This window comes from Neomonachus schauinslandi, chromosome 9 (genome assembly GCF_002201575.2).
Source record: "Neomonachus schauinslandi chromosome 9, ASM220157v2, whole genome shotgun sequence".
Classification (NCBI taxonomy): Eukaryota; Metazoa; Chordata; class Mammalia; order Carnivora; family Phocidae; genus Neomonachus; species Neomonachus schauinslandi.
The window spans coordinates 58,421,578-58,448,915 of NC_058411.1; the positions used below are offsets into that span (position 1 = coordinate 58,421,578).

General features: G+C 37.8%; 1 protein-coding gene across 1 annotated transcript in view; it reads right to left on the reverse strand.

Annotated features, from left to right (window-relative positions):
* Positions 1-27,338, reverse strand: part of TTC6 (tetratricopeptide repeat domain 6) — a 188,555-nt gene that overhangs the window by 100,879 nt on the left and 60,338 nt on the right. Inside the window, 4 exon segments of the mRNA XM_044918209.1 lie at positions 562-628; positions 630-704; positions 14,778-14,972; positions 19,931-20,064. Of these exon segments, the coding sequence (XP_044774144.1) occupies positions 562-628; positions 630-704; positions 14,778-14,972; positions 19,931-20,064 (471 nt within the window).

Sequence of the window (27,338 nt, forward strand, 5' to 3'; positions counted from 1 at the left end):
TGTCAATAGATATAACCGACACAGGGGCACCTGGGTGGCTCAGTTGGTTAAGTGTCTGCCTTCGGCTTGGGTCACGATCCCAGGGTCCTGGGATCGAGCTCCATGTCCAGCTCCCTGCTCAGCGGGGAGCCTGCTTCTCCCTCTCCCTCTACCCCTATCCCCCACTCATGCACGTGCTCTCTCTGTCTCTCGTTCTCTCTCAAATAAACAAATAAAATCTTTTTAAAAAAGATATAACCCACATAAATATATTTTTTAAAGATTTTATTTATTTATTTATTTGAGAGAGAGAGAGTGAGAGAGAGAGCGCAAGAGAGGGTAGGGTTAGAGGGAGAAGCAGACTCCCCGCCGAGCAGGGAGCCCGACGTGGGACTCGATCCCGGGACTCCGGGATCATGACCTGAGCCGAAGGCAGTCGCTTAACCAACTGAGCCACCCAGGCGCCCCACATAAATAATTATTGAGGTCCTCAGTGACTCCTAAGATTATAAAAAGGGTCCTGAAACCAAAAAGTTTGAGAACTGTAAGATAGAGAAAAGTAATATTTAAAGAAGTTCTTACTTCCTCTCCCAAGAGTTGTAGGTATGGTTTGTGAGCAAGCTGTCTAGGTCTTTGTGTCAAGTGAGGTAGTACCACCGGTGGTGGGGGGGAGGATGGGAACACATTCTTGATTGTGATCCACAACAGGAATTCCTTGCAGTATTCTATAGTATGATAAAAACAATACATTGGTTTTTCAGGTCACTGATGAGTCTCATTTCATATCTCTGCTGAAATAAACACGTTAACATTTGATATCTGTACTAGGCAGAAATTGTGCAGAAGTCAGATAATCAGAAATGGGAAATAATTCAAAATAATTTCTCTTTGGTTCTGTATACATTTTAGTAGTAACCTTTATGATGATTTTATTATATTGAAATAAGAAATTCACACTGTGAGGGGCGCCTGGGTGGCTCAGTCGTTAGGTGTCTGCCTTCAGCTCAGGTCATGGTCCCAGGGTCCTGGGATCGAGCCCCGCATGGGGCTCCCTGCTCAGCGGGAAGCCTGCTTCTCCCTCTCCCACTCTCCCTGCTTGTGTTCCCTCTCTCGCTGTGTCTCTCTCTGTCAAATAAATAAAATCTTTTAAAAAAAAAAAAAAGAAAAAGAAAAATTCACACTGTGGAAGCTTAATTACAAAAGAAGTAAAAAGGTCTCTACTTTCTGATCGCTGACCTGTTCCCCACTCCAAGCCCACAGGAAATGGTCTCATCTCTTAGAGTGAGATAAAGTGTCAGCCCAAGCAGAACTGCCTTCTCACAGTGAAGTTTTCTCTTCTTGAATCATATCTTGCCAGGATGAACCAAAAAACTATGGCATTAAGTCTTCCCCTCTAGGCTACACACTATATATATGTTAGGATATACATGAGATACAAAACTTATAAACAAAGGCCTTAATTAAGCCAAAGAGATGAGTTAAATGAAAATTTGAAGGCAAAATGTGTTATTTATGATTGACTTACAAACTGCTTTAAAATAACATTAATTGTGTATTAAATTGTGTATTAATTTTTACCAATTTTTGCACTTGCTATAAAAGAACTATAAAATGAGTACAAAATGGGCCTGCACCGACTATGGCTGTATCAATTTCCCGTGGAAGTATTTAGAGCCAATGGTCCCTCTTTTTGATATACCATTATATGAACAATCACTTTCTGAGCCATGAAATGTGAAGACTAAGAGTACACAAAGCACCCAACTGACCTTAGTTACTTAATAAGATGCTGAAACCCTCAGATCCTACCAGATCCTATCATACCTGCTCTTAAAGAAACAGGCCCACCCAAAGCTAGGCTTGTGGAGATAGGGCTTGCCAAAGTAGAGTCACGGAGAAAAGCCTCCTAGCTCAACTAGTCAAATATTTTAATTCAAAGAGAAGATAAAGTTCAACTGCCATTATGGTGAATATAGTAGACTGCCCCTCAACTCCCAAATTATCCTCCTTCTAATGTGCTTTCCTGAACTACTGAGGTAAAACTCTCCTGCAGCCAGTGTCCTAGATGTGATTTAGGATCCTCTAATCAGTTGCACTCACTTACAATTTGGAAGGCAGAAGGTTCCCATGTTTTTGTTGGCAAACAGTTACGGCAACATTGAGTTCTACTGTAGCAGTGTTTCAGTTAATAGTACTTTGTTTGTAGGTTGCCTTTCCTTTCTTGGTGGGCGGCGGCGGGGGGAGGGGGGAGGGGGGCGGCGGCAGTGAGCATATCAAACAGAAATACTGTGGTTCCAGAGTCAAAAGCTGGGACAGTAGAGGCCACTGGATCCCTGAATCACAATTAAGATGTTATGTTGCCAGTACTGGCTGGAAGATTTACCACCTTCCTGACTATACTAGAAGGAACAGCTCCCTTGGCAGCCAGTTAAGCGTGTTTTGTGAGTAATCTCTGGAAGCCCTTCCTGCTTAGAGCCCATTTTCCCAATCTTTCCATTGATTTTATAAGCATCAAATTCTCATTACTAACTCCCTTTTTGCTTAAAATAACTAAAAATATTTCTGTTTTCTTCAACTGAATCCTGACTGATACATATAGAAAAAACAAAGAACAGGGCAAAGTCTGTTGGTTGCAATAGTGAGCCAAGAGAGCACATACATCAAGATCAGTAAAGTATTTCTAAGATCAGGAAGGAGAGGTGTGAACTTAAGAAGCCATCTTGAGATACTGCTGTAATTTTATCTAGCTCTATACCAAAAACAAGGCAGTAAGAGTCATTCCCATCTTATTGTCTTTTTACATTCCAAATGTGCACTAAAGAAACAGACATTCTGGTTGACAGGAAGAGAAGTGAAAGAAGTCATTGGACATTTTAGAGTGCATAGCTGTGTTCTGGTAGACATGTACGGAGGACCTTAGTGAAAGACTATGCAAGATTAGCAACTGTTCTATATGACAAAGATGAATCATTTACTTTGACAATTTTCTCCAGACTTTCCCTACTTCCTTCTTTATTTCCAGAGAGAAGAACTTAATCCTTTCTAGAGTTCTCCCCCTTTGGAAAACACCATTTCAGATTGAAAATCTCTTCATAACCAACCCCTCCTTCACTCCCAGCAGTAATCACCGGTTCTGCTCCTTCTCCTTCCATGGTGTCTGTCCTGTCCATTGCATTTTCTCTCATCTGAGTCCTATGATATCATCTTTACTAGCCCCTTACCTTAGACTCTCCCTCCTCCAATCCATGCCATTTATCCTGCCAGAGGTGTCATCAGTCACCCCTTTTCCAAATACTTCAATGACTACACACACTGTATAAACTCAAGTTCCTGAGCCTCGCATGCAGGGTCCTCCACAGTCTGGGTACCACCTACTTGCCAATCCCACTTCCCTTCCCTAACTCCTGGCCGAACCTACATTCACTATGCAAAAGGTGCCTAAGGGGCCGAGATTACTAAGGGGCAGTAGGGAAGACAGGCAAACCAAATGACAATACAGTGTGGCTATAAAAAATGATGAAAAGAAGGCTTTCAGATCGCAACTCCCTCATGACACCTTTATAAATCCCCCTCTACCCCGTCAAAATTCATCTTTCTTTCCCTAGTTTTCCTGTTGCATTTGATCTGATCTTTCATTGTAGAATATACTACTTCTAATTCTGTGTATCTTTTTCACAGTAGACATAGACTGGTCTGAAGAAAAAGGGATTCTTACTCATTTTCTTTCTTCTGTGGAGGCAAATGTAGTAGGTACTGAATAAGTATTGTTGTATATGGCTCAGCAAGAAAAGTCTCACAGCCAAAGCCAGTCCCACACTCTGTCCTGGGGCACTGAGAATCACAGGTACTGTGGTGGCTCTCAAAGGGTGTTCCCTAACCAGCATCATTAACATCACATAGGAACATGCTAGGAAATGCAAATTCTTGGACCCCCATTATACTTAATGAATCAGAGTCTCAGGGTGGACCCGGTCATCTGTGTTTTAACCAGTCCTGCAGACGATTCTGATGTACACTTAAGTTTGAAAACCACTGATGTACTGCAATCTTTCCTAAAACAGCCTGATCATAAGAATATTCTGGGAGCTTGTCAAATCTATGGCTTCCCAGATTCCTCCTCTAGAGATTCTAATTCAGTGGGTTAGGGATAGAGCCTAGGAATTTATACACTTTATCATAGGCTCCAAGTGATCCTTATCGGGCGGCGGGGAGCCTAAAATTCACTGATACAGTGAGAAGAGCTAGCTTTTGGAATGAGGTTAAAAACCAGGATTTTCGCCCCACTTTGGCCACTCGGTGTTCTATGTGGGGTAGGTCACTTTTCCTTCCTAGGTCTGTTTCTTCCTCTATCTATAGCAACAGTGATCAGGTCTTTCAGTGTCTAATGCTTAGAAATAACATATGTGAGAGTTTGCACATAGTGCATGCTCAGTAAGTGGTTGATATTACAATTTTATTGCTATTATTGAGGGTATTGAATGAAGGAAACATGCCCACCTCTCTCAGAGTGAGTTAAACCTCTTTCCTTGTCTCCTATGGACTAGAGATATAAAATGTATTTCTTATTGTAGATTGCTATCAAAGAAGCTTGGAAAACATTTGCTCTAAGCTGTGAGTACTCTTTTAAAATCTCTGCATACTGGGGCACCTGGGTGGTTCAGTGGTTAAGTGTCTGCCTTCGGCTCAGGTCATGATCCCAGGGTCCTGGGATCGAGCCCCGCATCAAGCCCCACATCGAGCTCTGCATCGGGCTCCCTGCTCAGCGGGAAGCCTGCTTCTTCCTCTCCCACTCCCCTTGCTTGTGTTCTCTCTCTCTCTCTCTCTCTGTCAAATAAATAAAATCTTTAAAAAATAAAAATAAAAAAGTAAAATCTCTGCATACATACTCTATGAGCTACATAAAAGTGAACATGAGCTCCATCCTATGAAGCATAGAGAAAGGTTCTCCCTCCAGCACCCTTCTACCCTCCTTGGTACTCTAACAGAGAAGTCCCCCCACAGCATCTTTACTATCCCTTCCTTAGTGAATTTATCTTGCTCCTTGGGGTACAAAACCTGGAAGAGGCTTCACAGGATGGAGCTCACAGTTGCTTCTATACAACTCAAAGATGATGTGTACAGGGATATTTTAAGAATGCTCATGCACAAAGTTTTGCCAAAATAATACTTACATGCAATAGAATATTCTATTTGACACAATAGTTTTTTCAAGTGCTTGCAGCAAGCCACAAAGTTGATTTCACAGCCCCTTATTGGGTCACAATCTACAATTTAGTTAATAGTAACTTACAAAGAATGTTGTTTGCAAAGCAAACTCCTAGATCTAGAAAAAACTTTTAGAGTTTGTCTTCTTGAAGATTACAAATAATTTTCTTTAGTATAGTCTTCAAAATTTGTAGCAGAAGTAATGAACACTTGGAATACTTTTTAAAAATTCAGGGACTGTAGGCTTAATAAAATAATAAATCTAAAGAAGAATAAGAATAAAACTATATAGATTTTCTTTTATTACAAAATATGATTAAGGAAGTGGGGGATTTTATTTTTAATCATTGTAACTTCATTGTTACATGCAAACAGTGACATCTGGTGGAATGACATTGCTTTGCTTTAAAAAAATTTCAGCTTTCACATATTGAGTTATGAAATCAGATAAATGTCCAAATAATTCCTTTTTTTATACTTCCATATAAAATCAAAAATACACTAATCTAGTATCTCATGAAACATGATTTTTTATTTTTTATTATGATAGTGCATAATAAAATGACTTCTGTAATCCCAATCTGTATGTTTTAAAATATGCTTAAGGCTTACCTAGGTATAGGGTTATTTATTAAAAAATGGATATAATAGAAGTCTAATTGAGGTTACTATTGATTCTACTTCTAACTCTGCCACCAACTGTGATTTGGAGTGTGGAATTTACCTCATCCATAAATATGAGAAGGTTAGGCTAGGAGAAGGCTAAGATCCTTGTGCTTCTGTGACATACCCCCAGCTAGACCTCAGACAGGAATTAAGTCTTATGTGCTTTGTGTATCTTGGGTCATTCCCTGGATTATGTAGCAAGGAACAAGGCCAACTAAGGGATGGGGGTGGGGCCAGGATTAGACCTAACCATTGAGGAATGGAAGACAATGCAGGAAATGGGGCATAGTGGGGGAAAGTCAGTTCCAGATACCCACGTTGGAAGGAAACATAGAGCAGAAGATAGAACACAATATTCCAAACATAGTAGGACAGACCACAGGTGGTAGTGCACTAGAAGTGGCATCAGAAAGTTCTGGCTTCAGGGGCGCCTGGGTGGCTCAGTCGTTAAGCGTCTGCCTTCGGCTCGGGTCATGGTCCCAGGGTCCTGGGATCGAGCCCCGCATCGGGCTCCCTGCTCCGCGGGAAGCCTGCTTCTCCCTCTCCCACTCCCCCTGCTTGTGCTCCCTCTCTCGCTGTGTCTCTCTCTGTCAAATAAATAAATAAAATTTTTTAAAAAGTAGGGATTGAGTGTGACACTTTCTTATCATTGGAACAAGTTGTGGGGAATTTATGTGATCTTTTAATATATATAATTTAATATATATCATTCTCTCACTTGCTCAAGGACATTGCTCTAGGAAGTCTCCCCTCTCCTATACCAGCTTTTCCCTCTCTATTGGATTATTACCTACAAAAACATGCTTTTATTTCTCCCATCTAAAAAATAAATTCTGGGGTGCCTGGGTGGCTCAGTCGTTAAGCATCTGCCTTTGGCTCGGGTCATGATCCCAGGGTCCTGGGATGGAGCCCCGCATCCGGCTCCCTGCTCAGCGGGGAGTCTGCTGCTCCTTCTCCCTCTCCCCCTGCTTGTGTTCCCTCTCTCGCTGTGTCTCTCTCTGTCAAATAAATAAACTCTTTAAAAAAAAAAAAAAAGAAAGAAAGAAAGTTCTGGCTTCAGATAATGACATATTCTAGTGGGGAGCAACCAGTAATGGGGAAAACAAAACCAGGCAGTATTCAGTGGAATACTGCAATTTCAGTAATTAGGCAATTAATATCAGAGAGGTCTACCACAGTTAGCAAGGCCCCAGCCTTGGCCCAGTACTCAGAAATAAGATTTCAGTTGGCAAGAGGGAACAAGCAATGTAAGAACCTCCACCCTAATATAAGCAGAAGCCCTGCTTCCAATGCTGGGTCACAATGGATCAAATATAAAACAGCAGGGTTAAATAAAATAAGAATATCTCAAATTACTCAACTAGAGCTTCTCAGATTCTTTCTGGCTTATATCAAGACTGGTTCTGAAAACAAGATAAGAACAAGTATTCAAAATGAAGCATGAAAAGAAAAAGTGAGAGGGTCTTCACAAGTTCACAAAACAGTGGGATATAATGGAAACCACATTTAGAATCAGAGAATCTAGGTCTGAATCTTAGCTTACCAGCCCTATATACATGGACTAGTCACTGAATCTCTGAACTACATTTTCTTCATTTGGGAAATGGAATGGTTTTATCTGTTTATATAGAGTTGTTGTTAATACAAATAATAAAGGGGCGCCTGGGTGGCACAGTTGGTTAAGTAACCACCTCTTGATTTCGGCTCAGGTCATGATCTCAGGGTCCTGGGATGGAGCCCCATGTCAAGCTCCAAGCTAAGAGGGGAATCTGCTTGGGGACTCTCTCTCCCTCTCCCTCTGCCACTCCCTCCATTCACGTTCTCTCTCGCTCTCTCTCAAATAAATAAATCTTTTTAAAAATACCAAATTATACAATAAATGCATCTCAACACATTTTCTATTAGATAATTTTCTGTTTTCATATTCAAATATCACTACAACATTTAGAAGATTCAGATAAAATCTTTGAAATGCAAGCACACTTTATATAGTTCATTTGTAAACTATAAGTAGTAGAGATAGTAATCAAAATAATTACTCATGTGTCTGTATTTCAGTTTTAAAATAAAAATCGTCAAAGGAATATAAACTGCAAAAACAACATCTTTAATATCATTTTTGTAAGATGTATGTATATATATTATATGTGCATGCACAGAAAAAAAAAAAAGCCTAGAATTATCTTTATCATATAGAAAAACCAGTGGAAAAGGCTGGCCTCTAGTATAATAGTTAACAATCACAGAAAAAATATGTAGAGGCAAAATTCTCAGAACCTGGTGTAGCCCACCCCCCAACACCTTTCAGGATTCTGAATGACTAAATTAGTAATATAAAACTGCATCTTCTGGTACTCCTACTTAAGATCTAAACATAGTATTCTAATGCCTCCAAGATGAGCAGTCAAGAAATGCCAGGTAAATCTATCTGATGTTAACTTTGGGCAACCAGAAATGACCTATCTTCATTGAAAGTGAGTACACAGAAAAATCAAATATAAATTCTATGAAGAGAGTCTGAAATGTATAAGAAAGAAATATAGCATCCAAAAGTTATATGAAGAACATCCTTTTGAAAAAAATTTATTATAGACCTCAAAAAGTATTTTTTAAGATTTATTATTTGAGAGAGAGAAAGCATGTGAGCAGGGGGAGAGGCAGAGGGAGAGGGAGAGAAACAGACACCCCACTGAGGGGGGAGCCCAACTCAGGGCTCGATCCCACCACACAGAGATCATGACCTGAGCCAAACTCAAGAGTCACTGCTCAACCAACTGAGCCACTCGCTATCTCTCTTTCTCTCAGATAAATAGATAAAATCTTTAAATAAATAAATAAAATGGTAGTTAGAAGAAATTTTTAAAATTTATACCACAGAAAATGAAACAATTGATTTGGAACAAAGGTTTGAGAGATGAATGTAAGCAAAGTGATGATAAATGTAAAGGACAGATAATAAAGATCCAACATATGGCTAATTGATATCTCTGAAGAAAGTCATTAGATAAATAGAATGGAAATACTACTTAAAATAAAATAGAAAAGGTCCTAAACTGAAGAAGTGTATTTGCGTATTAAAAGGGCTTTTTGTGTATCAGGAAAAATTAATTAAAAAGCAATCCACTCCCAAACATGTGTTAGTGACATTATTTAAGGCAAAATTTAAAGTCCTAGAAGCATCTAGGAGGAGTAGAGAGGAAACAGATTACTTGCAAATAAAATAAAAACAGGCTGGCTTCAGATTTCTATCTCATAATGTTAGATATCAGATAATGATACAAACAAAAAAAACACATGGATAAATATTGGCTAATATGATAGATTATAGGAAAGAGAAAGAGAAAGAGAATATAAAGTAAGATGACAAGAATAATATCAAGTATATCTGATATAATAATAAATGAATAAGGAGTGATCCAACCTATTATAAGAAAAATTTTGATTGGCTTAAGAACTATTCTAGTCTATGCAATCTACAAGGGACACAACTAAAAAAGATTAAAAATAAAAGGGAAACATATACCATATAAAGCACACAAAAAATAGGACAGAGTTTCATTTTTTATGGAATTAGTATACAATCTATAATGAAAACAAAAGGACCACAGTTAACAGTTTCTTCCTTCCACACACACGCACAAATTTGTATATAATCATATATCTGTTTATATATTTAGTTCTACCTCCTTTCAGCACACAGAGCACTACCTTATTCTTAATCGAGGTTGCAGTGCATCTCATCATTGGATGTGCCATAAAAAAATCTTCCATTGATAAACACCCAAGTTGTTTCCAGTTTTTAACTATTATAAGGACAATGAACATCCTTCTGCATGTATCTTAGTAAATGATAGCATCAGCATATAGACAGTATTTAAAGCCATGGTCTTGGATAAGATCACCTTGGTAAGTAGGGGAGAAAAGAGGTCCCAGTATAAGTTTGGGCACTCCAATATTTTGAAGTCAAGAGATGAGGAGACACCAGCAAGGGAGACTTGAGAAGACATAGTCAGGGAGGCAGAAAGAGAACCATAAAACAGTATAGTCCCAAAGGTCAAGAGATTAAAGTGTTTTAAGGAAGAGTTAATGCAACTGTGCAAAATGCTACTAAAAAGTCAAGTTGAGGACTGTGTATCTTACAGCAAATCTGATCATGTCATTCTTCCTCAAAAAACTCTATCAATGGCTTCCCAATACACTGTGATTAAGAATCTCTCCCCCAAGGCTCCATATACATGCCCTCACACACACATATAGGGCATCTATGAAATCCTATTCGTGCCTCCACTCAGCCTCCATTGCACCACTGCTCCTCCTGTTCTCCAATGCTAGACTTCTTTCCAATTCTTAGATGAGCTCCAACTGTCCACAGCAGGGACTCTCAAACTTCAACAAGCATTCAAATCATCTGCATTTCTAAGAAGTTGCCAAGTGATGTTGATTCACTCTTCAGGTTGCAATGTAAGTTATCATTTCCTCAAACCTCCAAGATAATCAGGAAATCTCCCAAGTTTCCACAGCACCCTGCACATCTGCATATTAATTGTTACATTCCTGATAAGTAATTTACCACTGTTCTTTTCTGCTAATCTCTACATTCCCTGAGGGCAGGGATTATGTTAGCACATGCTTCCCTAGTGCCTAACTCTATGCCTGCCACACAGTAGGTACACTAAAAATATTTGCTGATCGATTTAAGTGATTATTCAGATCTGTTTTCCTTGACATGAAAAGATAATTACAACACAGTTTAAGAAATCAGGTTACAAAACATTAGGTACACAGCATTATCCCAGTTTTGTTCTATGCTATTTATTTGCATACAGAAAAGTCTGGAATCCGAACCATGAGAGACTATGGACTCTGAGAAACAAACTGAGGGTTCTAGAGGGCAGGGGGGTGGGGGGGATGGGTTAGCCTGGTGATGGGTATTAAAGAGGGCACGTACTGCATGGAGCACTGGGTGTTATTCGAAAACAATGAATCATGGAACACTACATCAAAAACTAATGATGTACTGTATGGGGACTAACATAACATAATAAAATTAAATTAAATTTGAAAAAGTCTGGAATCATATATTTAAGAATGTAAACAGTACTATCTCTGGATGGCAAGATTTTGAATAATTGAAGGGTTTTTTGCATTTTCTTGCATATTTGCTAAAGTACTGTTTTTATTATTATTTTGTAACAAAATAATAAATGAAATTAAACATTAAATTCTGACAATTAACTTTGGTTTTCCAACTGTTGCAGTTGCCACTGTTTTAATGTATAGAACTAACAGTCTGTCCACATTTTTTCAAAATGTGACTAAGATTTTCTCTTGTAATTTGAAGCCAAGTGGAGGGTTAGGTCTGGGATCTATAGCCTAAGTGCTGCTTACCATGAGGAAGCTGGCTATAAGGTGAACCTGACTTGAGAAGGTCAGCCAATGTTTGTAGGACAGCATTTTTAGCCAGCTCTCTCTTTATTGATGGTGGATCAACAAAATACACAAGCAATTTTACATAGACAAGTCAGTGAAATAGAACGTAAGTCCATAAATAGACTCAGTAACACACTGGAATTTAAGGTATGAGAAGTTGGCATTTCAAATTAGTAAGGAAAGAGGATTTATTGAATAAATGATATGAAATTGACTAGTCATTTGGGAAAAAATAATGCTTATTCTATCAAATTAATTACAGATGGATCAAGGAAAGCTATGATATTACTAGAAGAAAATATGAGAAAATACATTTAAATTTAAGTGTAGAAAAGCCCTTTCTAAGAATTATACCAAGACTAGGGCACACGGAAAATAATTGCTATAGTTTTGACTACATAAAAATTGAGACTTCTGGATAGCAAAAAATACCATAAACAAAACTAGAAAGCAAACAACAAATTAAAAGAAAATGTCTAATATCTACGACAAATAATTTAAATCTTTAATATAAAAAGATCATTTATAAATCAATAAGGAAGAAATGAATGATGACTCAACAGAATATAAATTGATAGTTCTCAAAAGGAGAAAAATAGCCAAAAGACATCTAAAAATGTGTTCACCTTCACTAGAAATGAATAAAAATATGATAATAAAAAGATATGTTTCTTCATCAGATTAGAAAAAAAATCAAGATTGACAATTAGCTGTCTGATAAGGGTGAAAGGAAATGAACAGCATCATAAATTGTTGAAAGCAGTATAAGTCCATATAATTTTTCTGGAGAGAAGTCTGGCAATATGCATCAAAAAGTTTAATAAATTTTTCCACGTTTGGAGTCTTCTTACATTGCAGCTTGGTTAAGTTAGTGAATAATATGAAAATATTTAAATGTTTACACATAACCTTGGGTGAAAAATCAAGTCTATAGAATGCAATACATGGTTTAAACACATGCACATACAAGAGATGTTAGAAGACTATTCACCCAACTGTTAACTTAATCTAAGGGTTTAAACACCTTTAATGATTTACCTTATTTTAAAACCCCAAATCTAAAATTCCATGCTAATTCTAACTAAGCAACTATAAACTTCTCTTTAGAATATAGAAACTTTAAAAGCAAAATTATAATCAATATGAAACATTTTTATAGTTCTCATCAAAACTGCTATCTAGCAAGATAAATGTAAGTTTGAACAATATATTGCTATTTTAAATAAACTTAAGTGTGTACCTATGCTCGTCCATTAAAATATCCCTGGTGTTTGCCACAAATAACAATTACTATATGCAGAATTAGGAAAGCATTAAAACTATATTACCACAAATATTGTTATGCTTTGTAGTTAACTGTTCATCTCACAGAAAAACCAAAAACCACCAAATGAAAGGGTATTCATTTTGTGTTTACAATTACCTTTCTTGAGAACACTTATTAGTGCAGAAAAAATCATACATTTCTCCAAACTTGTAGGCTCAGCAGACAGATATATTTTGAAAAGGTTAAGCTATGTTTAGAAAGGTAATCCTCAAGAGATGGATGCCAGAGAATTAAATATTCAGTACTTAAATTAACTTCTTATTTGGTACTTAGGAACAAATTGCCAAGAATTATCATCATCAAATAGAACATTTATTGACTCTGTTGGAAAAAGAACGATCTACTTGAAGAAAAAAAAAATTTAGAATTGGAAAGAAACCAGTATTTTTAACACTTTGCATGACTAATAGAAGCTATAACACCTCAAAATGTTGCTTAGCTTACAGTGCTAATGGAAATTACTCAAAATAGTAGTTTCATGATTACTAGATTATGTTTATGTCTTTATTTTCCACTCTCAGCTTTAACTTTTAAAAGATATTCCAAAGAATGTCATACAGAACTGTTACTTTCTACCAGAGAAGCAGGAAGTTTTGAAATTTCCAAAATTCTTCACATACAATTTGTTTCAAAAATTTCAAAACACGTGCTTGCTAAGTCAAAACTAAAAGACTTAGATGTATAAGCTTATGAATAGCAAATAAACCCTTGAAACATATCTTTGCCTAAATAGAAAATAAACATGAGAATGACCCTCTTATAGGAATTCAAATTGAATTTCATTGTGATTACTGAACTCAGGAAACTGGATGATTTTAAATCATGAAAGAATGCAGTAAAGTGTTACAATTTTTACTAAAAGTCAAGTTTGAGGAAATGAGCTCGGAATATACCATGAAAAGAGTGGGTAAGTTACCAATAATTCTGTGATAGTTCATGTAATTAAAAGTGGTCTTTTAAAATATTCTCATATTTTAATGAAATACTTAAAATACTTAAAATATTTCTATTTATATTTAATGTTTTCAATATTCTCAAATGTGTCATAGATGATTTTTCAGGATTCCTATGAGCTCTTCTGAAAGGCAAGAGACTTATGAATATGCATTTTCAATGGGCAGGTGATATTACCCCCAAAGGAGTGAAAGTTGGTGCCTGGGGAGGGGGATGATGAAAACTTACTCTTTCTATGTATATGGCATATATATCCACACACATATATATGTATACATATACATATATACATATACATATATACATATACATATATATGTATACATATATATGTGTGTGTAAATAGATATAGTACTATAAAGAGATGCAACGTATATCCAGGATATTAAAATTTAACGGGGAAAGGCAATTAGGAGGAAAAGTCTAAAAGCCTTCCTTAAAGGGATGGTAGTGAAGAAGAGTTTGAGAAAAACTATGTTAGACACATCTGGATTTTTATCATTATCCAAAGATGAGAACTTGAGCAAGCAACCTGATATTATGGAGTGTACGCTTCTTAAGGAATAAAATGGAAATTATGACTTCTTACAGTTGAAGATTTAAAAAGAAAACATGCAAAGCACACAACACAATGCTAAATAAATATGACCTCCATTCCCTTTTCTCCTCTTTTTTGAGGGTGCCATAAATTACATACTCTCCACAAAAGAATGCTCAGATGCCAAAGGAAAGTGAGACATGAAGAGAAATGGAAGAAACTCCAGAGGCAATGACTTTTGTACATGATCCCTGGACTCAAGTATGCCCAAAGGTGGTGTGAAATCTAAAAGACTGACTTTGAATCTCAAATCTGCAATTTTCTTAATTGTATAAGCCTAGCAACATGGCTTGATTTTTATGAGCCTCAATTTTCACATCTGTACTCCACAGAGTTGTTACAGAGAACAAATGAGCTAATGTATGGGACACCCTTTTGTAACTAGACACCACTAAACTAAAGTTACCTTATGATAGGCCATGGTTCACGCTGTTAATAGCAGGAAATGAAGACGGTGTCCTAGACTGTGTATGTACTGGGAAGGGATGAAAAAGGACAAAAACTGCTCCTCTCTAGTGTCTAAAAACACACTGAGTCTTCAAAATCTAAACCTCAAAGGCAGAATTTCTTTGACAGTTTAAATCTAGTTTAAAAGAAAATTACCAGTGGAACTCTTACCTGTCTCTTCGTTCTTCATCTGTAAAGTGATTATCTAAAAAAGAGGTTCCCAGTATTGCAAGCAAAGTATTATGACCTTTCTTGTCAGCTGTATGGTACACTCGAGAAGCCAAGTGCAAGTTAACAGGCAGCTCCTGGGCTGGGACAGTGGTGCACAGATCATGAAGGGTAGGAGAGGGGTAGTCTTGCAGAATTCTGCAACAGAGAAAAGAAAGTGGGCTTCTTTGATCATTTTCGGTCTTTTCAGTGTAAAATACATTGACATTGACAGTTTAATTTAGGCTCTAAAAGGGGTGTCTAAATGTATAAGATTTAAAACTATAATGCTGGTTTATAACAAATTTAATATCACCATTGACCAGATCTTCAAAGTTATACATCCAACTTTCTGCTGAAGATCTCAATCTATATGACTTACAGATACCTAAGAAACAACAGGTCTAAAAGCAAACTCATTGTCATCTCACCCCACACCTCTTCTCTCCTGATTTCGGTAACTCAGTTGGTGACATCATATCCAGCCATCATGCATTACGTCTTTGCTACTCTGCTCAAATGCTAATGTCCCTGAAGAAGTAGAACGATGTAGTGCATTATCCATTAACCAGCATCAATGGAACCCAGGTCTCTGAAGTTTATGCAGCATCTTCCTTCCCACTATGCTAGAACTTGCCTGTCTCCTGCCTTTCCAAAGTAGAAAAGAAGGCATGAAGAGCTTTCTTTTTTTTTTTTTTAAAGATTTTATTTATTTATTTGACAGAGAGAGAGACAGCGAGAGAGGGAACACAAGCAGGGGGAGTGGGAGAGGGAGAAGCAGGCTTCCCGCCGAGCAGGGAGCCTGATGTGGGGCTCGATCCCAGGACCCTGGGATCATGACCTGAGCTGAAGGCAGACGCTTACCAACTGAGCCACCCAGGTGCCCATGAAGAGCTTTCTTAATTACCATTGTCACTTGCCATCCAATCAACAAATACGTATCAAGCACCTATCATGTACCGCTAATACTATTCTGCGCTAGATGATTTATACACATTCTAACTCCCACAATGAACTTATTATATGGGAGCTATTATTATCCTTATTTTAGAGCAGGCTTATTTTGGAGAGGTCATAAAATTAGTAACTACTAGGATCTAATACAATGCTGCTGACTATAAGCCAATATTTTTTCCTATTACTGACTGTTAATGGCCCCTGAGGTGGAAGTGGCCCCTATCCAGTATGACTCCATCCCTTGGGGCACCTGAGCGGCTCAGTCGGTTAAGCATCTGCCTTTGTCTGCCTTCGGCTCAGGTCATGATCCCAGCGTCCTGGGATCAAGCCCCGCATTGGGTTCCCTGCTCGGCGGGGAACCTGCTTCTCCCTCTCCCTCTGCCTCTGACTGCCAATACCCCTGCTTGTGTGCTTGCTGCTCTCTCACTCTCTCTCTCTCTCTCGGTCATAATAAATAAATAAAATCTTTTTAAAAAATTTAAAAATAAATAAATAAAATTATACTCTTACATTAACCAAATGATGACCTTTTCATCAAATCAAATCAACTGACCTTTAGATCATGTTCTCTAGGACCCCCAAGACACAGCTGACAATATCGATGACCCTTCCTGAAATTGCTCTTTCTTTGTGAGCTTTTTTAAACCTGTGCTGTCCCAGCTCTCCATCTACCTCTCAAATTCATCATGATTTGATTTAGTCACTCGATTTTCTTTCTCCATCTTCCAAACAGGGGATGACTTCCGAGGTTGAACTCCCCTTTGTACATGGGTAAAGTAAGTTTCAGTGTTTCTATTTGCTCTTGTGCTGAGACCTCCCAAATTTCATCTCGGTAGCACTATCTCACCTAGATCTCTGGCCTGAAAGATACAAAACGCTGAGCCATCTTTGACTCCTCTTCCCTTCACTTGCACATCCTAAGAAAAACTGAGCCTCTCCGGTGCCCAGGGCTGCTGCTTCTCCCTCCTCACTTCCAACACACTTCAGTCCAGGTCCTCATCACTTCAGCTTGCATTCACAAGGGTCTGAGAGTTGGACTGAGCACTGCACACTCTGTCTCTTCCTCTCTTCAATTCCTCCTGCAAAATTCTATCGCATTGGTCTTAAAATTCTCCTTTGCCCGGCACAACACTTCTCTGTTGCTTGCTGCATTCATCTAACTTCCTCTCTCTAAGTTTCAAGGCTCTTAATATCTGGCTGTACTTCTAACACAGGGGTTAGGGTCAGACTGTCTCTGTTCAAATCCTGTTTAAAATTATCACTAGGTCATAAGCAAGTCAATTTATTTATACCTTGGCAAATTGGAAATAACAACATTAGCACATCCTGGATAAAGTTACTTTAAGAAAGAAAGGAGTTGAGAACAAACTGATGGTTGCCACAGGGGATGGGGTGGAGGGGTGGGCAAAGTAGGGGAAGGGGAGTGAGATATACAGACTTCCAATTATGGACTGAATAAGTCATGGGAATGAAAGGCACAGGAGAGGGAATATAGTCAGTAGTATTGTAATAGCGTTGTGTGGTGACAGATGGTAGCTACACTTGTGGTGAGCACAGCATAACATATAGAATTGTTGAATCACTAGGTTGTATACCTGAAACTAATGTAACATTGTATGTCACCTATACTTCAGTTCAAAGAAAAGAAAGAAAGGATTGAATGCATTTAAAATAGTGTCTCTCACATGGCAGATATTAGCTATTATTATCTGTCTCCAGGACAATTCATGGGGACAGCAATACCTGTCAGTTCCTTCAGTTATGGATCAAATGCTGCCTATCCTTTTGTCCATGTTTAAACATCCTTCAAACAATACCTCCAAGACAAACTTCTCTGCAAAATTTGCTGGGTTTTTTTTCTTTTTTACAAATATCTCTTTTCATACATCTCCTTCTTCTTGTGCCACCCCTTCTGACCCTTTATCTAATGGGTTAATGCTGATCTGTCCACCAACTGCTCCATGTATTCTAGATAGTAGCATAGTATAAAGAATTAGACTTTAGAGTTGGCTGGGCCTGGATCAGAATCTCAGTTCTAATACTTGCAAGCTGTATCACTGGCTTCTCTGAAGGTCTTCTATAAGATGAAAATAAAAATCCCTAACTATTAAAAAAAATCCCTAACCATTGCCTTTGTAAAATTGATAATAATAAACAGTCCCTGGCCTGTGGAAGTCTCAAGAAATGCTTGTTTTATTTTTATTTCTGTTGTCATTAATTTGTATTGGGCAGCACCTAACCCATCACTACGCACAATATGGACATTATTGAATCACTAATATGAGCAGCATAGGGCTCAACAAGAACAGGACTAAAATCTGTACACGTTTGAGTAGGGTGGGGATTGGGGGGAGGTAAAACCAAAGCATTTGGAAATGCCTGAGACAAAGAAACCTAACTAAAGGAGTGAAAATGGGTGTCCAGAAAGCGAGGGATCCTAAGAAAGTCTTAGGACTGGGGAAAAAAAAAGGGGGGGGGAGAGAAAAAGGTGAGCTCTGAAGTCAAGCTCATCTACATCATCACTGAGTCTAGAACAGTCCTGGCTAGTGGAATGTACTTGAGATTACATTACCAATTTTTTTTCCTTGAAAAAGCACCACAACCAATCTGAATTCCTATGCTCCCATCATACTCTAATAACAGATTTGCAAGTGAATCTCCCTAGGTCATTGAGCTAAATAACATTATATTTCCAAGAGATGGCTGAATTTCCAAGAAAACAATTTAATTTGGGAGCTAGTCACTGGTGAGAAAAGTGAGGTAAAAAAAAAAATTATTTAAAGAAAAAGGAGCAGTGACTAAAAGATTTTCAGAAACATTTTTCCAAAATTCTCTTTCATTATACAAATTTCTTAACTCTCAGGTTTTCATTCCTCTGCATCTTATTCTTACTTCTCTTTAATGGAAATTTCTCATTTCAATTTTAATGAATTAACACAGTACTATATATATCAAAAAGATCTACAAATATTTTTGGCATGCTCGACAAAGGCTGTATGTTTTTATAGCACACTCTCCTTCAACAGGACTATTTGTCATTCTTTGAAACACTAAGACATAAAAAAGAAAAGACTCTGACTCTGTGTGTGGCCACACTACTTTGCTTAATGCACTAAATGCAAGGTTTTTTAGGGAAAAAAAATCAAGAAGTTTCTGCTTCATTGATAATCTGACAGTAACTATTTATTGAAGGTAAAATACTTGTTGTCTGCTGTCACTATTTGTTTTAATACATAATCTTGCTAACTAAATGAGCTTAAAGCAATGCAGATAAGCAATGGCATGTACAGGGTCACTTAAATGCCAGTTCGACTCTTTCATAAACTTTGGAATTCTTTTCCCATGAGTCTATTCTCAGCTACTAAATTGTGAGTAATATCCATTTACAAAGTTTAGGCTGGCCATAAAAAGGTTGTCTTCCATGTCCAGCACACCTTTCAATGCCCTAAGCAACAACAAAAGCTAATAATTAAAGCTTCTTTAAGCCCCAATAAAGAGTCAAATGCAGAAGAATCTAGAATAAACCAACCCATAAAAACCTAGTGGTAAAATAAGGAGAAAACCAGTTTCAACAAGGTGATTGGCAAAAGATAAACCCCTAAATCTAAATTGCATTCACACATATTATTCAAAATTGTGGTTGTATCCCTGCATAAGAATCTCCATTAAAAATTGGGAGGAGGGGAAATAAAACATGAAATGACAGTAGAGAAAAATAAGGTCCCCTAAATTACCAAACTAATTGGCCTATGAACATTTTGTGTTGGGTTGAATTTTATTTTATTTCATCATAACAAAATTAACCAATATAGTAAGCAGTTAATCCAAATTAGTCATTACTGTGACCAAAAATATCAGATCTAACATTTAATTTTCCTTAGTCTCACAAAGAGCTATTTTTAATTCTAGTTATATCATTGTTATATCATTAAACTAAGTACATTGGCCAAAAAGGGTAACAGAAAGAAGTGTGAAGTAGAGAACATATATCCCAACCATAATATCTCACACCAACTCATCCTGTGGGAAAGTTTAACTTAGACCTCATATATATGAATTTCTAAAATATTTAATTTTCCTTTAAAAATGCATTTTCAGGTATCAATGCTATTAAATAACTTCTCTTCAGGCAGTAAAATTTGTAAACTTAAGGAAGTTACTTGTTTTTAGGTAGTTTTTGATCCCACTGGGGTTTTGGACACCTTCCTTGTCTCTGTTGTGGAATTTCTAATTTACTTTTTTGTGTTCGCTTAACTTCTTTTCCTCTGATTTGCAAAAATTCTGATGATTTCACCTTTAAGAAAATATAAAGTAGGCTGTTAATGAAAGTTGTAACATGAGAATTAGATCTTTCTCTCATATTTAATGGTCTATCTTATATTTAAACTCCTAATTTCTATGTATATTTTATAACAGAATATAAATCCTAAAGGTGAGTTGGTATTTTCCTCTAAATCCTTTTCTAAATTTTTACATATACACCTTCATAGCAATAAAAATATTAGTACCATATTTATCTATAATATTTTATTTATTGCCTGGGGCACCTGGGTAGCTCAGCAGTTAAAGCGTCTGCCTTTGGCTCAGATCATCATCTCCAGGTCCTGGGATCGAGCCCCAGAGCCCCATGTCTGGCTTCCTGCTCAGCAGGGAGTCTGCTTCTCCCTTTTCCTCTGCCCCTCCACCCCACACTCTCTCTCTCAAAGAAATAAATAAAATCTTTTAAAAATGTATTTTATTTATTGCCTTAAAACTATTAAAGAAGAAATATAAGATTTTTCCCTCCATAGATCTACTCTTCTTGTTTTTTTCCTAAGCTTTTATTTTTTTAAGCAATCTCTACACCCAAAGTGGGGCTCAAACATAAAACCCAAAGATCAAGAGTCACATGCTCCACCAACTGAGCCAGCCAGGTTCCCTTTGGTTGGTATTTTTAATAGAATTTGCCCTTAGTCTTGAAAGTTTGGCATGACTGGTGGTTGCAAGCACAAGCCAAAATGAATTTTAATGTTTCATATAACTGTTTTGAGGAATGTTTACCAATTTGTACTTCTTAGAGTTGTACTGTTTTCTATTTCTACTGCTTGGGAAAAATCAAATGCATTTCTGTCTCTTAAATAATTGCCTTTTAATCATTATAGGTATTAGGAGTATTGTTTTCCTAGATTTCCTAGAAAATCTGCAGAATTCATGGTAATAGGTCATCAAAATATTTTTTTCTTGGTGGGATGTTCTGCAATTTTTTTTTTTTTTGAGACTAGATTTAAGGAGGAAAGCAGGGAAGCTTTCCTTGGGGAAAGCAGAGAGATATGGTTGAATAAATAAAAGGAGGCCAGATAAAGGGAGGTTCTCGTAAATTAGGTAGAGGGTTTGGGCTGCCAGCAGCAGAAAGGAGAGAGCTATTGTGATTTCTTTGGTAAAGAAGTGATGATGAATAAGGAAAGTTCAGAGTACAGACCATTCTATCTCACCACCCAGTTAATGTTTGAATTTCCCCTACAGTTTCTCCACCAAGTGGTCATCCATCCTGGCTTGAACATGGTGGGGAACAGGGGAGTTGGACACATCCAAAAGCAGTCATTTTCTCTCTGAAACTCTCCCCGTTGTTTTTTGTTATAGAGCCTCACAACTTTCATCCACAAGTCTCAGTTCAAACCATCATACAGGGACAGTCTAGCTCCTTCCATCTGACTGACAATCAAATATTTGAATACAGCTGACTCTCCTGGGCCTGCTTTTCCCCCAGATAAACATCACCAGTCCCTTCAATTCTACCTTATGTGATGCTTCTGAGATACTGTGCTTTGTCATCTTGAATGCTCTCTTCCAAATGGTCTCCAATTTGTCAGTGTCACTCCTAGGATTGGAAACCCAGATCCGAACATGACATGTGAGGTGTATGTGATCAGGTCAACCAGGAGAAAGATTATCCTCTTTTATGGTATTCGTCAATCAGTGCAAACTATGACTGCACTTGTCTTCCTCTCACAAAACTAAATCATGGCCTAAAACTCTGAAGTCTTTCACATTTGCTCTGAGTCATGTCATCCCATATCTATGCACTTAGCTTGTGGATCCAAGGGCAGAATCATACACACATTTATCCCAATTAAATTTTATCTGAGGTCTGACCAACCAAATCTTACCATCACATTTGGATGTTATCTACAAATACAATCAGTAAATCTTCCATATTCTCATCCAAATTATTGGGAAATATGCTGAAATGGACACAGTCTTATCACAGTCCACTAGGGACTTTCATGACTAGCTGTGCATCCTTTACATAACTAATTACAAATCCATCTAGCAGTTCAAATGATTGCAGTCTTGTCTACAAAACTGTCATTGGGAGGCTTGCATAAATGGATTGCTGAAATCCAAAGGCTAATAACAATAACTAATGTTTAATGAGCTTTCTTGTAGGCCAACCTCTTCGCCATGATAGCCTTGCATTGAACTCCAGGTCTGACAGTTTTCTGATGCTCAGTCTAGTAAGTCTAAAAAAGAAATAAGATTGAGGGCGCCTGGGTGGCTCAGTCGTTAAGCGTCTGCCTTCGGCTCAGGTCATGATCCCAGGGTCCTGGGATCGAGCCCCGCATCGGGCTCCCTGCTCGGCGGGAAGCCTGCTTCTCCCTCTCCCACTCCCCCTGCTTGTGCTCTCTCTCTCGCTGTGTCTCTCTCTGTCAAATAAATAAATAAAATCTTTAAAAAAAAAAAAAGAAATAAGATTGGTCTTCTGTGGCTTATCCTTAGGAAACCCATCCTGGCTCCAAGTGATTACTGCTTCCTCTTATAAGCCATATATAAAGGGTTCTTCTAAAGTTCTTACAATTCTTTTAGTGATTCATTTAATCATTCCAGAGTTTTGTCCAAGATCAGTGCATACATTACAGAAACCATCGCCCTTATCCTTAAAAAAATAAATCTCAGATTTGCAGTTGCCCGTGCCCAGGCTTCTAGCTCCCCTCCCATTGTAGCATCTCCTCAAAGCTGCTGCAGGCAGGGGGGCAACAGGCTTCAACCTATCTATCTGAGCTGACAGGCTCAGATACCTAAGTTAACTCTTACCATCTTTTACCAATCTGGGGCCTCAAGTTTCTTTTATCACTTCTTTTTCCCTTCTTTCTAAATGAAAGATTATTCTCCTTGTCAGATTTAAGAGAAGCAAAGTACAAGTTTATCAGCTTCCTTTTCTCTTTGTCATATTTCTGTTTACTTAAAACCTCAATCTTTTTTCAAAATTAAATTAAGGCAACTCTGTCATCTGTTGTCATCACACTATTCATCCATAATGATGGGGTTATCCTTCCTTTTTTTCTCTCTTTGCTCTTAAACTAACATGAAAAAAAAAAACTTTTTTATTCTTAGCATGATTCACAGGTCTCAACCCATTCTGGATCTTAGGCTTTTGGATATAATTATTACAGCCACATGTCACTTTTATGTTTATCTATGGATGTGTATTTCTTCTTTCATCTTTGTATATTTTTAAAACTGTGAATGCAATAGATCACTCATAACTGTTTTTGTGAGAATCTGAGGGGATTAAGGGCATCCCGCATCTCTTAAACTTCCTTCCATTTAGAATCTCAAGACGTGTGGTATCTATATTTTTACAGACTTTTTAACCTTTTCCCTCCTAATATGTTCAACAATCCTCTCACAGGCCCTTGTGTCAGACATTTCTTCACGGTCACCATTACCTCATTTCTCTTTTTCATTTAATTTATCTAAGTCATGTTGGTCATGACTGAGAAGAGAGTCCCAATAACCTTTATTATACTAATGAGCTTCTAAGAAAGAGCCGAGATGCCCTTCAACAGATGAATGGATAAAGAAGATGTGGTCCATATATACAATGGAATATTACTCAGCCATCAGAAATGGTCAAAAAAGACTAATCAAGGGTGCCTGCGTGGCTCAGTTGGTTAAATGGCTGCCTTCAGCTCAGGTCTGATCCCAGGATCCTGGGATCGAGTCCCGTATCAGGCTCCCTGCTCATCGGGGAGCCTGCTTCTCCCTCCAACTGCTGCTCCCCCGCTTGTATTTTCTCTCTCTCTGTCAAATAAAGAAATAAAATCTTTAAAACAAAACAAAAAAAAGACTAATCAAATTCTCTGGTGTCTGCTGAATGAGACCTTCTGGCATATATCTGAGCAGTGGAAGTCCTGCACTACTCCTTTAACACACCCCTGTGCTAGTTCCATTTGCTATGTCAAAAGAGGTCTTCTTCATACAAATGGCTAACAGACACATAAAAAAATGTTCATCATCATTAGCCATCAGGGAAATTCAAATCAAAACCACATTGAGATATCATCTTACACCAGTTAGAATGGCAAAAATTGACAAGGCAAGAAACAACGAATGTTGGAGAGGATGTGGAGAAAGGGGAACCCTCTTACACTGTTGGTAGGAATACAAGTTGGTAAAGCCACTTTGGAAAACAGTGTGGAGATGCCTCAAAAAATTAAAAATAGAGCTACCCCATGACCCAGCAATTGCACTCCTGGGTATTTACCCCAAAGACACAGATGTAGTGAAAAGAAGGGCCATATGCACCCCAATGTTCATAGCAGCAATGTCCACAATAGCCAAACTGTGGAAAGAGACAAGATGCCCTTCAACAGATAAATGGATAAAGAAGATGTGGTCCATATATACAATGGAATATTACTCAGCCATCAGAAAGGATGAATACCCAACTTTTACATCAACATGGATGGGACTGGAGGAGATTATGCTAAGTGAAATAAGTCAAGCAGAGAAAGTCAATTATCATATGTTTCACTTATTTGTGGAATATAAGGAATAGCATGGAGGACATTAGGAGAAGGAAGGGAAAAATGAAGGTGGGGAAATCGGAGGGGGAGACGAACCATGACAGACTATGGACTCTGAGAAACAAACAGGGTTTTAGAGGGGAGTGGGTGGGGGGATGGGTTAGCCCAGTGATGGGTATTAAGGAGGGCACATACTGCATGGAGCATTGGGTGTTATACAAAAACAATGAATCATGGATCACTACATCAAAAACTAATGATGTATGGTGACTAACATAACATAATAAAATAAAATAAAAATTTTTTAAAAACCTAAAAAAAAAAAAGGAAAAGAAAAATTCTTGCTCTTTGCTGTCCAAATGCTCAGCATGTTAAACCTCACTTTGAATCAGTCTCTCAGACAGATAATGAGGTGGTAACAAAATACAGGACTGTAACAGAAATAGATTGAGTGAAAAAGAATTTCTCAGGATATGAGCTGAGATATGTATACAAAACCAGGCAGCAATCATTAATAAAACTCATTCTTTGGCCTCAAAAAAAAGAGGTCTTCTTGTACCCCCAGTCTGGCCTGCCTTGCTGGAGTACATTATTCCTCATTCCTGTGCCAGGGATGCTAGAGACTAATTTTATGGCCTCAAATGTCCAAAGTAAAGTTCATGGATTATAACTGATCTTGACATGTTAATGCAAATAAATACAAGACACTTGGTGGTATGAGTCACGGGACTATTGCCTTTCTATGGCATTTCTAATATGTCCCACACTATGCCAAAACAATAAACCATAAAGTCTCTTATGGTTTTCTTTTCTCCTCCTCTTGAAACACTTCTGGTTCTGGTTTAGAGCTCTCTTAATCCATTCTCCCAAGTCTTTCTTGTCCAACATTCCTTCTGGTTTTGTGAGGGACACTCTATCCCTAGTCATTTTTGTTTGTTCTTATACTTAACCAGATACCTGTTAATTGTTGTTATGAAAGAGCACTGTTGCAAAGGTTTGTAAAGAGTAAAGGTTCCAGAATTAGACCATCTCATTTCAAGTCCTTCCTTTACAACTTAACTAGATGTTTGTACTTGGACAAGTTATTTATCTTCTTTATGACAGTTTCTTCAAATACAGTCTTGTTAAGAAATCTATTTTTAGGAAAAAGTAGGATAATATATGCAAAACACTTAGCAAAGTGGTTGGCATGTGGTAAATAATAAATGCTAGTTACCTTAGGGAAGGGCTGCCTCTTTTTACTAAAAATAAATTTCTATAACTTCTTAATATTTAACGGCAGCCACAACAATCCAATGGAACTTTTCTAATGAGAGATTTGAATTCCTGCCAGGCCATCATTGTTAAATCACTGTCCAGAAATCCAGGTCATTTTTTTACACATTTAGTAGCTATTTGCCTCTCATGCCCACATTTTATTTCCAAAGTCCCAATGTTCAGATAGAAGTATGGGTGAAAACACTGTCTACGCTCACCAGCCTAACACTTTTTCATCAAGATGCCATGGTCTTTAAAGATACTGTTTAAGGGACACCTAGGTGGCTCAGTCGGTTAAGTGTCTGCTTTCAGTTCAGGTCATGATCTCAGGATCCTGGGACTGAGTCCCAAGTCGGGCTCCCTGCTCAGTGGGAGCCTGCTTCTCCCTCTCCTCCCCATTCATGCCCTCTCTTGCTATCTCTGTCTCTCTCTCTCTCTCTCAAATAAATGAAAAAAATCTTTTAAAAAAAGACACTTAAAAAAAAAAGGAAAGAAAGAAAAAGATGCTAAGGGCTCCACACCTAGAAGGTGTCAGGCTGAAACACAGGATTCACCTGGAGTAGTTAGCAAAGAGCGGGTTCACTTAGCCTTGGCAGGATTCATTTCATACCCCCAAGTGCATACTTTAGAAAGATAGCATGACTTCTGATGGGGTCCATAACCCATCACAAGATAAGTCCCTTCTCCTTCACAGCAGTCGTGGATTTTCTCTGGTCAATTATTATTTGTGCATCTTCCTTATTAACCATTATTCCCAATAGATCAATATGCTAGCATCATGCAAGATGAACTTAAGAAAGTAGGACTTGAGAAATGAAGAAAAGCCAGGAGGCTACTGCGTTAATCCAAACATAAGGTCACTAGGACCTAGACTAGGATGAAGGCAACTGGAAAAGAGAAGGAAAAAATTACAAGCAATAATGTTAGGAGGAATCTAGACCTTGGAGACTCATTGTGGGTGAAAGGCAAGGGAAGGGGAGGTCACAGATAAACCCAAGGTTTCAGAGTTGGGAGTTTTGGGTACAAGTTGAAGAATGGCCAGTTGACATGGGTGAAACATTTTAGCAGGAACATGGTCTTCGATGGGGAGAGGGGACCCAACAGGAGAGGGAAGGTTGTTTACCCAAGAAGTTGTATCCATTTGAATCAGTTAGAGAGAGGACCCGTGGTGATAATCAAGATAATATTTTGTGATTCAGGGAAAAGTGGCTTTTTTTTAATCCTAATAATGCACCATTTTAAATAAACTCATTAAAGTCAAAAGGTAACTCAAATTAAAGAAACGTACTAAGTGAATAGCAGTAAGGCAATACACAGATATGGTAAAAAATTATTTAAATTATACATATATAAAATGAATCTGAGAAACATTCTCACAATAGGAAAAGACTTAGGGTTAGAATAAACCTAAACAGGGCAAAGTTTTAAAATATACAAAATTCACCCAGTCCTGGTCCCTGGGTTACAGTTTCTGACTCCCTCAAGATGGTAATGTGAGGGCTCTTGGTCAATTTCTGAAAGCCCT